The 11,303-nt window shown below is 35.8% G+C and overlaps 1 protein-coding gene across 2 annotated transcripts; it reads right to left on the bottom strand.

The window, feature by feature from the left end:
- Positions 1-1,743: 1,743 nt before the first annotated feature.
- Positions 1,744-10,887, bottom strand: LOC121412378 (cyclin-G2-like). Of its 2 annotated transcripts, none has more exons than XM_041605204.1 (8): positions 10,797-10,887; positions 7,295-7,423; positions 6,897-7,034; positions 6,391-6,465; positions 5,343-5,609; positions 4,505-4,624; positions 3,896-4,119; positions 1,744-3,284 (listed from the first exon to the last, which is right to left on the bottom strand). In XM_041605204.1, the coding sequence occupies exons 2-8, from the start codon at positions 7,412-7,414 to the stop codon at positions 3,068-3,070; spliced, it is 1,161 nt and encodes a 386-aa protein (XP_041461138.1). In that variant the 5' UTR covers positions 7,415-7,423; positions 10,797-10,887; the 3' UTR covers positions 1,744-3,067. The 2 variants fall into 2 exon arrangements, with proteins under 2 accessions (XP_041461138.1, XP_041461134.1); XM_041605200.1 differs by lacking the exon at positions 10,797-10,887 and adding an exon at positions 10,603-10,750.
- Positions 10,888-11,303: the final 416 nt, after the last annotated feature.

Raw genomic sequence — 11,303 nt, 5'->3', positions numbered from 1 at the left:
GAGATCGGGGTTAGTTGGAACACAGGGTAAGTTGAAACATTGTAATTTTTTTCTTTAATGCCTGTAAAATAATTGTATGCAATACTGCCCTCAATATATTGCTATTAATAATACAACAATAGCAATAAATTGAGGGCATTATTGCATAAACTTATTTTACAGGCGTTAAAGAAAATTACAATGTTTCAACTTACCCCGCTTTCCAACTAACCCCGATCTCCCTTACACTGCAGCTTCTTACAAAGTATTTGTATTTTGTAGATTGTCTCCACAAATGTATTCATTTTACAAGGACTAGCTTTGTAATTTTCTTTATTCTTTTGTACCAGTATTTGATATACACATGAATAATATACCTAAAATATTTTAACTTTTTTTACCTGCATGGTAGTAAAATAATTTCATTACACCTATCAAACTTTCATAAAGATATTAAATTTGTGTTGTTGGGGGTCTAAAACAAGAAAAAATACTGGTACAACATAAGCCAATATTCATGCTTATTCAAGGTGTGGGGATGAATAAAAAAATTTAGCCTCTAAATGTCAAAACTCTCAATGAATTTGTATTAGAAAAAAAAATTGAGGTAGGCATAAATGTACATTGTATAATGCTACATGCACACTGTAAAAGAAAATAGAATATGCCGTATTGATTTACATTTAAATATTAACTACAAGCCATACACAAAAAGTAAAATTAATTAACAACCCACCTAGTTGAAGAAAAAAATAGATTCGTTTAAAAGTAATACATGAATGAATACAAAAATATAGTATCTGTATCACCAGTGCATATAAATCATGTGCCTTAATTAATAAATTGCATGACCATGACATCAGACCACACGTATGGGACTACAGAAATAAAAAAACCAATAGAATGGTAAAATTGAATAAATAACATAGAAACACCTGCCCCAAAACAAGTTCCTGAAGACATGAGAACAATCCAACACATATCAGTACCGTACCACAACTTGCAATGCAGCAATGTCTTAGCACCATCCAATAAATTACCAAATACATATATTCTCCTGCAAATGTCGTGCTACAAAATTTAAAGCTACTCCTTCAAGTTTGCTTTTCACAGCAAAAGAAATTACAAAAACTTATGACTACCTCAGTTTTACATGTCAGTCAAATATGATTTCACTTGTCTGCAACTGGTTTCTACAGTAGTTAGCGATATCTTGATTTCATGTAATTGGTTTTCATGAGAATTTCCTTGCCAAGAAATGGTACTGAACAAACGCCGTTCAACCGTTCTCACTACACGTTAAAACTAGTTTCCACTAAACACGTTTTAGGAAGGTAGTGAGAACGGTGTCCTAGGTTTAATCCTCCAACTTCAAGAAAATATGAACGAGTTCGTACATACTGAACGTATGAATAAAGGGAATCCTAGGAGACAAGACGGCTGTACATGTAGAATGAGTTAATATATTAATCAATGCATTGCCCCCAAACATGCAGCATACACTCATATCAGTTGCATAATAAGCTCTTTCCAAATGCCGTTTCACAAAATGTGTTGTAAACAGTGAGCTCCTGAAATAGTATGACTGGATTGGACAACAACAAATTTGTCTTACAATGATATTGACAGTTTTGACCCCCAAATTTTTTCAAGGAAAAAGATGCTTAAAACGCACATTTTTTTTCTTTTTCAGTTTTCTACTCACAATTTACAAATATGTATTTCTTAATCTCAATCAAATCTATTCATGTTAGATCCTAGCGATTTCCCCTTTTATGTTTTTTTTTCAAGCATTGTCATATCCCACTTTGTTTAAAGACATTAAACATGTTTATTTCATTTTATGTTCATGGTAATACAGATATTTTGTCAGCTGTTACACTATTTTTTGCACACCAATAAGGTGTATATTTGATTATGCAAAAGATCCTACATGTAAGACTCCTTTCATTTTCTATCCTACTGACATTACTTAGTACTTACTTGATTACTTCTAATCTCTAAGACACTGCATCACATACTTGTACTTACATAACAAATGACAGTTCACAGGGTTTCAACATCAGAAGTGGATTTGCACTTTGGTTTGACATAACAAATTGTCATTTTTCTCTCTGTGCTCCCTACATATCCTACAAGTCACATCTTAAAGAGCATATCTTGGATTGAAGCTTTAGGAAGTACCACTGTGCCGTGAAGAAATGCACTTCTCCTAAACACGGTCATCATCATCATCAATATCCACTGGCAACACTATCCCCATAGAAGATATGCTGGAAACATATCTTTTAATAGTGCCTTTGAGGCAGTTCTGGTAGCGATGTCAATAAATCACCAATGTATTACAAACAATGGCATATCTTGGCTTGCAATTCTTGTAACATAACCTTCTCGGCACATACATCTATTGATCACAAGTCGTAAGTTCCATCGATGTTTCAAACACAAGAACTCACATACATCATTAATGTTGAAACACACATTTTACATATAATTGTGGAGTTGGCTCCTTCATATCCCAGAGTGTATACATACATGTAACAGTCTTAGTATCGTCTTAACATCATCAAGGTCAATGTTTATCTCCATCTTCGCTTACATTCAAGGTCGATTCTTTGCTCAGGACACTAGGCTTCTATTGTCCGTTTAGAGACAATACAATCAAGCATGGGACGGCATGGGCCTAAGTTAGAAGATCAGTCACTCTATGTCAGTGATAAAACCAACAAGAAAAGTTGACAGAGTTTTGCAGAAGGTACGTCTAACCCCAATGTCAGTACTAGTCCTTTGGAGACTAGTTGTGATTAACCATACTTCCAGCAACTAAGACCAGCATAGTTCTGAACGAGATGATGCATTCACATTCGGTATGATCTGCCAGCGATCATTACCTGAAGTTTGGTGTCCTATTCAATGTCAGGGAATCAAGTTTCCCTCAAATCTACATAATAACTGATTCAGATCAGCATAGTTCTGCCGTAGACATTACATCCCGAGTTGGTTTGATCGGCCAGCAATCAACAACCCTGGATCTAGGTGTCCATGTCACACTTTTGTCAAGGAATCAAGATTCCTTGTCAGCCTCTAGTCAGCTACCTCCATGGATTCTCGTTGGACAGTGTGCTAAAGACTCGTCTTCATATGTGAAGAGCTTGTTCTCCACACATATTTCATTGTCCGTAGAAAGAGAGGCAAGTTGATGAGTGTTTAGGACAAGAGTTCTTGAGGGGGAAGACTGATTAGCCACCTCAACGTCTGTAGGAGATGACTGGTTGTCTGGACCATCGCTCAGCACCTCACATGACCTGAAGAATGTCAAACAGGGAATGGGAGATATTATGGTCTTGAATGCAAAACAATACTTGTGTACATGCCATTCCATAATTTTAGGTAAATCTAGTGAAAAACATAATATATGATCTAATCAGTTTCATTCAACAATATCTTATCATAGGATCAGTATTTCACTTGTAACTTGTCACAACTGTTCTATTCTAATTGAAAAACTTGACTTCAATATCTGATTTCATCAAAATTGTACTTTTGAAGATGTAAAAATGTTAAATGGTAGTTCTTTTACCAAACTGTTAAGAAAGAATACATGAACGTTAGGCCTAAAAAATGTGAAGTTGCCCTCATTTGACTGACTGCAAAATGTGAAAGAACAGGGTCAACCCCCACTATAAAAATTGACTGACCGACCCACTTTTCTGATTTTGGGCTCATGAGGGCAACATAATTTTTTTTTAGGCCTTAGTTAGAAAGAGATGGTTTTAGGTCTTCTCTAACTCACCTGTTATGATATGATAATGAGGATAATACCTAAAACAAAGAGCACAAGTGCATCAATTTTCCAACTGCTCTATAATCTGAGCTACAGTACCTCCTCAAATTGATTAAATCAGGATGAACTTACTCATCTGTATCTCCATCAGAAGACAGCGAACAGTTGAGAATCCTGTTCTCTGGGATCGGAGCTAGGTCTGAAGAAACCTGAGCACTGAACTTGAGTTGCCTAGCTGTCCTGGTGCTGACGATCCATGTCAGACGGCTGTGAGGCATGCGAGAGACCGGGGAGGAGTACATCCTGAGACATTCGCTGACCTGAGATCGGCAGTTCACCAGGTCTGTATCACTAACCTGAGAATAAGGAGGGTAAAGCATTACATCTATCAAGTCATCAATCATTATTTTTTTGAACTTTCAGTACATTTTAATTAGAGGGAAAAAAAAGGTTCTTAAGGGAGAATACCTATATTTGTATTGAACTACAGTAGACAGCAATTTGTGGAAACTCTGAGGGCTTTTCATGGTGAGTTTCTCTTCCTTTATTCTTTTCTTACTAAATCTACGACTGCATTGTAACACCTTAACAAAATTTGATATAAATATGGTCATGTACCACAAAGGCTGATGATCAGAGAACTTATTTTCATGATAAATCATAGTGATCTTATCTGCAATCAATGGTAAAAGTCAAATCTACAATCGATTTCTAAGGTCTGTGTAATGTGATATCCCTTACCTGAGAAACTCTTTGTATATCCCATACAATCCTCATCCATCTTATATCATTAGGATTGTGCACTTCGCAAGATGCGTTTGGTAACTCGTGGGTTAAGACAGCCAGCGCCAGCACTGACGGCTAAAAGAAAGAAGGAAAAAAAATTATATATGAAGGTCAGTTGACTGGTTTCAGCTGGGTGCTGTTAAAGAAATGCATCTAAGCCTGTAATGGAAGGTATCACTGCAGTGACTTGGTTGTGAAGCAAGGTCACCCATTACATGACTACAACTCTACCACGAGTCAATGTACTATACCTCAATTAAAAGACAGCAAATTGTACAGTACACGATTGTGGAAATATTTCTTTTGAACAGAAAAAATACAATGTGCATGTAGTAACAAAGTTCTTCAAAGATTGTTTGGTCAATTATAAAATCTCTTCCCATATTGAATCTCTTGGAACAATTGAAATCTTTTCAGCTTAGGATGAACTTTGATTGAGATGTGTAAATAACATGTTTTGTTCTAAATAGAATTGCTTCAACTTAACTTATCATTCAGAAGCAAACTACATTGCCTTTCTGGCATTGATGTAGAATAATGTTCACAAATATTGTAATGATGGGCAATATGAGTAGAATCATAATCAGTATTTGAAAATTAGAAAATAAATTTACTTATTAATTTATTTATTTCAAAACTACTTTATACAGAGTAACCACCTCCGTTGTAGATGTATGTTGATAAAATAGCTGGTTTACAACAAGGCTCTGTGAATCAAAATGAAATATTAAACTTTTTTAAATAAAGGTAATGTTATGCCAGTGTTATGCCAGTGAGGGTGTTGAGCTCTTACCTTGTACAGAGTTAAAGGGAAGTAACACAAGCAGGCCTCCAGCTTCTGTGTGCTGATCTCAAGCTGGGTATTCTGCATGGCCGTATCTTTACCCAGGATGCCTTGTACAACACTGTATGCATGGAAGAGCTTGAAGAATCGGTGAGCAGTGGGCGCTTGAAGGTCATACTGAAGCTTCTGAAGAATAATACGCTCCATGCGCAGGACATCATTGACAGAGCACCCACATTGGCTGATACGAACGAGGTCCTCCGCTGATATTGAGGACTGAGGAAAGTAAAATTTACAATTCAATTCAGTCTATTCGTTTTTCCAGTTTTGAAACTACTTACTATTTTCTTTTTCGGCTGATATTGAGGACAATTCAATTAATTCTTTATTCATTTTTCAAGTTTTAGTACTTCCCTTTTTTTTCCTACTCAGAAGTGTTCAAAACAATTGATGTAATACTTTCAACGTGTTGTATACTTTCTCATGACTTTCTTATTGTAGTTTTTCTTTTCTTTTACCAAGCCAAATTGCCAATGACTAATTACCAATGACATATCTATATCATTTAGTAACACTTAGTATTACAGACCAGCTTTCTTGAACTATAGTTCTCTCTCTTCTAATGTAAATGAAGATGTATGATCAATACAATAGTATACACAAAGCGTTTCAAATCAAACAAGTTAAAAGAAAGGAATCAATGACTCAATATGCACTAGGAACACAAAAGGACTTTAAAAGCCAAATAGAGTTCAACAGGATTTTATAATCACAAATGTTGTTATAACAAACATTGTGCTGTTAAACAAAATGCAGTTCACACTTTCAAAACACTCTAAGTCAACATATTGGAAAGTGATAGCACAGTAGTCTTCGAAAAGAAGCAGTGTATGTTTGGTTACATATTCAAATTACAGTGAGATACATGGATTTGGGATTTCAAAGTAACAAATAGAAACAGGCATCAATGCACGTACAGGCTGAGAAAGACACAAAACAAGTGAGACAGAGTGGAGAAAACAAAATGAGAGGGGAGAAGCAATAAAATAGGTCTCACCTCAGATGGTTCTAGTGCTTTAATTGCAAGGTTGTAGCTTGCTATTGCAATACACATCAAATGATGAGGACGGGCCTATATGGAAAGGGTGAAAAGAAAAAAAAAACATTCACAATCGACTCTGGTAAAAATACAATAAAAGATCACAGATCTTCCAAGATTTTCAAACAAGCACTGTGTGCATTTACTGCACTTCAAATGGAAAGTAAGATGTTAGTAGTGATTCATGACTGACAACCTTAACTTATCTCTTTTATAGGGTACAGATATAATTCTGGATAAATTTCCAACATAATGTCACAATATGATACAAACACTACAAAACCAACTAACAAAACCAATTGTAGGCAAAAGTATACAATACAATTGAAATTTGATTAGGTTCTTCATATTAAACCATGTATCTTTCCTGGGTAAATGTTGATCCTGAAAAGGACCAACTCCAATCATACTTCTAGAAATAATTGAGGTATTAAATTAAATTTTAATAATTATTGCCGTCTTACCTTGACAAGGGACAGGAATCTGTCCATAGTATTGACTGCTAGGAAGAAAGTTTCTGGACAAAGCTGGAAAAACCGGCTCAAGCTTCGCAGCCGATCAAGTATCACATCATGCATGTATGGTAGAATGCAATCAGAGTCCTGAAAAGAAAATGGTCCAATCAAATCATATACACTTTTTGTTAGGATAATTCACAAGATAGGTCATAGCAGCATTAATTCTGAAGTATCAACAATTCACAAATGTTACATTTAGGGTCAGTGATTTTCCGTTTACCAGTTAAGTGAAACAAATGATCTGTGTTGGTTCTTTTTATATGAAAAGTCAATGAATTTTGGGGCGGAACTCGGGTATTCAACTGGTAGTCACATGCCTAGCTAGAGTAAAAAGTTGGCTATACCTCTTGTTGTTGACCTATGTACTCGAGGTATGGTTGATAGAAATCTTCTGTTTCCACGGCAACCTGCATCATCTTCACCAGATGAGTCTTGGCATCCATGCTTTGTGTTTCTTTCTCCATCTTTCTATCCTGAGTTTAACAAAAGAAAAATATAGAACATTCTACAAAAATAGGGACAAACAAAAAACCCTAAGTTGCTAAAATTTCACATTTCACATCTTTGCATCTATGAAATGCTATCTATATTCCAGATTTCCTTTTATCACTTTGATTAAGTTGGGAACTATCAAAGAAAATTTGGAATATTCCCTTCTGTCTTAACTCTAGACTGATTTCAGTTGATGTCAAGCTAGTTCTACTGACATGAATGTCTACATGTGGGAATAGGATGCCAAATATAATCCTTGTGAAACATACAGCAATTTCAATCTAATATGTATTAGCAATACCAAAGCTAAAATAAAACCGTAATTTTTTTTGGAAACCTGAGTTTGGCCATTCATTTCTCCCAACTCCCAATTTTACACAAAGCATATTTGATATCATTCAAAAGACCATTTAATTCTCTTTAAATGATACTATGATGCTTGTTATGAGTAAGCCAGCACGAATAGAGCAGGATTCAAAAGTGTTGAATGAGGTCTAAATTGAAAAGCTGCAAAATGAGCAGAAATATTCATGAAGGGTCAATGACGAACATGATTATTTTGTCTGAGTCAATAGAGAAGAAAATCCATTCAAATCAAGCCCCTGCTTCTTCATTTTGGATGTTTTGTTGTGGTTTAAGTACTTAGTGATGGTTCTGTGAGATTTATGTTTTGAGTCATCTGAAATACCCATGCATGTTTGTAATGTGTTTGCTTGTGCAGAGGTGTGCTTGATTCCATGTTAATATTGATGTTAAGGTGCATGAAAAAAAAAACACTGAGAAACTCACTCATTACCACGGAAAAAAAGAACAGTGACTTTCAATATTGTCATTTTGCAACTTCAGAATTTTGACCTTGCCCTACATTTCACTGCAACTCGATGTGAACCATAATCATATCATGTAGGGTTTCATTTTAAAGGGAATTAAATGATCTATTCACTGGTATCTATTACAAATTAACATTCACTAAAGCAGAGGAAGAATTATCGATCAGTCAGATTTCCAAACTTTTTTTGAGGAGTATTAGATTCAGTGACCTCAATTCCCCCCAGTTCACCTTCTATTTTTGCTGTCTTCCAATAATTTTGTTATGAAACCTGATATGTTTATATCTACTAGCGCACTCAATTGATGTCGGCACTTCACAGGTGAATGAACTTTCCAGATTTCTTGTGTGGAGAAATCTTTGAAAACCGAGAGTCCCTGTAAACTGGGACAATCCCAATTTTCTGACCAGCACCTCTACTGTCTGTAGATGTCATTAGTGTGGTTGCTACTGGTCATTACTTGTTAGCTTTCTTTTATTGAGCACAAGAGGGCGTTACAGCACTCTACGCAGAATTCTGTGTGCAGCAGAGGATAATGACAAATTTCCTGATACATTTTGATGAATCGAAAAGTTTGCAACATCCTTTCAAAGGAAACTTGAATAAAAAACTGATGAAAAATGGTCAAAAACACATTTTCAAAGTCTTTACATTCTCAAAATATGGTCAAAATAGCACATTAGTGATTTTGTTGTTTTCTCAACTTTTCCCATTGAAAAGACACGTTCGGTAATACGATACCTTTTTCAAGTGACCAAAATAGTTCACATGCAAAGAGGGGTCCGATTGGAAGCTGATATCGTAAAAAAGAAAAACGATTTCGGCAAAACTTTTACATAGACCCAGACCTGCCAACCTCTGGGAATGAAAAATTGTATTCTGTGATAAAAAAAATGTATTTTCCCCCAAAAAAGTGTATTTCATAATAAAATGCGTGGTGCACTCGCTCATCGCGGCGCTCCAGCTGCATGCAAGCTAAAATGCGCACTGCTCTTGCAGATGAAAAAAAAACATTGAAACTTGTGTATACATGTATATCTCACCCTGGTTTTTAACAAAATGATTGAAAAAAAAACCAAGTTACCTGAAATTACATTGATCTAATAACCATTTTTTTTTTTTTGGGGGGGGGGAAAGGGGGGTTTGCAAAAATGTACTAAAATACGCCAAAAACATACTGGTTGGCAGGTCTGTAGACCCCTCTATTGCTATTTTTGGTATATGTGTAGTTATGGTGAAAGTTTGGTGAATTTTAATGAGAACTTTGTGATAATGATATGATTAAATTCATTAGGTGTTCGGTAATACCATCCACTACCGTACCATAATTTAATTCTATCTGACCAATCGCAATCATGATCCGGCCAGCCTACACTAGTACAGGTAACTAAATATAGTAGTAGTGTGACCTTAATTTGCATAAGAGTCTACCTAATTTGTGCAAGGTCGAATATCTAAATATCTATTCATATCTTGAATAAACTGATAACACCAACACAGAGAGCGATTTCAAATTACTCAGTACGGTAATTTTCTTGAAGGTAAGGTCTCTATTTGTGAAAATATTGGCAAAACATCGGCAAATTTTGTTAAATTTTGCGTCCACTCCAAGAAAATCTGATATTCTCCACAAGCATCAAGAAACCGCCAGTTTGCAAGCAGACGTCTCCAAAATAAGTAAAATGTGACACCAAGCGAATTCATGGCATTTCAACCTCCATCTGATATAAGTTTCATTATCTTCCCTTTCTCTGCTAGATTTAAAGTCTTGCAAATAATTAAGCCACACTTTTTTATGACACTTTTTCAGCAGAGTGCTATTTTTCAATCGCCATTTGAGATCGCGATACCAGCTTTACACCTACTTTATAATTCTGTCAAGAAAATTTGACTTTGAGATCTTGCCTTCCATTTGGTATTCATGATTTTGATTAATTTTGTATGAGCTGTGCAGTGACTGAGAATTTTTTTATTGAAAATCAACTTCATGATAATTTTTTAGATTTGTGTGCAAATGGTCACCCCATCGCATCATCATAGAGAAGGAATTGGAGCTAAATATAGAGTCTTAACAACTTCGTTCAATTTCGAATATTGTCCATAAGTATTCATATGAATCTTAATTAGCTGAGCAACGTATTACGAGTAACGGAACAGTTCAAATGAAACATTTTGATGCCGTCACCTTTTTTATTAGGGTGGGACCGTTATCGCTCACTCGGTCTCTGACTCTGTCTCTCACTCACTTTTCCGAACTATTTTTGCCAATAAAAACGTTTACATTGGCATCCAAACAATAATAAAATCTTATTTTTGTTATTAATACTTACAATTCACTCTCCGATTATGGATATCTGGTTTATCACAAACATAGTTACAATTTGAAAAACCTTGTGCTGCGTAGATTCGTTTGAAAATTCCGTTGACTCAGCTGTCAAATTCGCAAATTTCGCCTTTTGGCGCGGCGATTTGTTGTCAAACAAAGAAAACGCTTGAGAAAATAAGATTTTGTTTTGCACCATACCCTGTGTGATGTTGGTCAAAATGAAATCGACGTTACAATGCATGGTTCAGTTCAGATCCCGGGTTCAGATTCAGAGTAAAATGAAGAAGAGGAAGAAGATTCAAAGAAGAAAACGAAGGAGAAGATTCAAAGAAGAAGAAGAAGATTCAAAGAAGAAATAGGAGAAGAAGAAGAAAATTCAAAGAAGAAAAGGGACCCCCGGGAAAAGGGGGAAGATTCAGAACTTGAAGAAGATTCAAAGGAGAAGAAGAAGATTCAAAGAAGAAGAAGCTAAGAAGATTCAAAGAAGAAAATAAGAAGATTCAAAGAAGATGGTGGAAGATTCAAAGGAAGAAGAATAAGAATATAAAATTTCAGTTTCGGCCGCGTTAGACCAATTTCTTCACGCACGGGGGGCAGGGCGGCAGGGCTGCGGCGCCGCGACGGAACGTATTTTCGTTTGGAGGTACATAGGCGGCGGAACTTGGGGGGGGGGGCGGCCGGTGGGGACAGGGGGACACGTCCCGG

The sequence above is a fragment of the Lytechinus variegatus genome, chromosome 1 (assembly GCF_018143015.1).
Source record: "Lytechinus variegatus isolate NC3 chromosome 1, Lvar_3.0, whole genome shotgun sequence".
Classification (NCBI taxonomy): Eukaryota; Metazoa; Echinodermata; class Echinoidea; order Temnopleuroida; family Toxopneustidae; genus Lytechinus; species Lytechinus variegatus.
This window is presented reverse-complemented; position numbering and strand designations above follow the sequence as displayed.

What these genes read in the sequence shown, in the direction of transcription:
- LOC121412378 (XM_041605204.1), bottom strand. Translation starts at nt 7,414, where the DNA reads ATGGAGAAAGAAACACAAAGCATGGATGCCAAGACTCATCTGGTGAAG. An exon ending in AAGCACTAGAACCATCTGAG is followed by an intron (nt 5,610 to 6,390) that starts GTGAGACCTATT and finishes TACTTTCCTCAG; the next exon opens with TCCTCAATATCAGCGGAGGA. An exon ending in TCCCTTTAACTCTGTACAAG is followed by an intron (nt 4,625 to 5,342) that starts GTAAGAGCTCAA and finishes TCTTTCTTTTAG; the next exon opens with CCGTCAGTGCTGGCGCTGGC.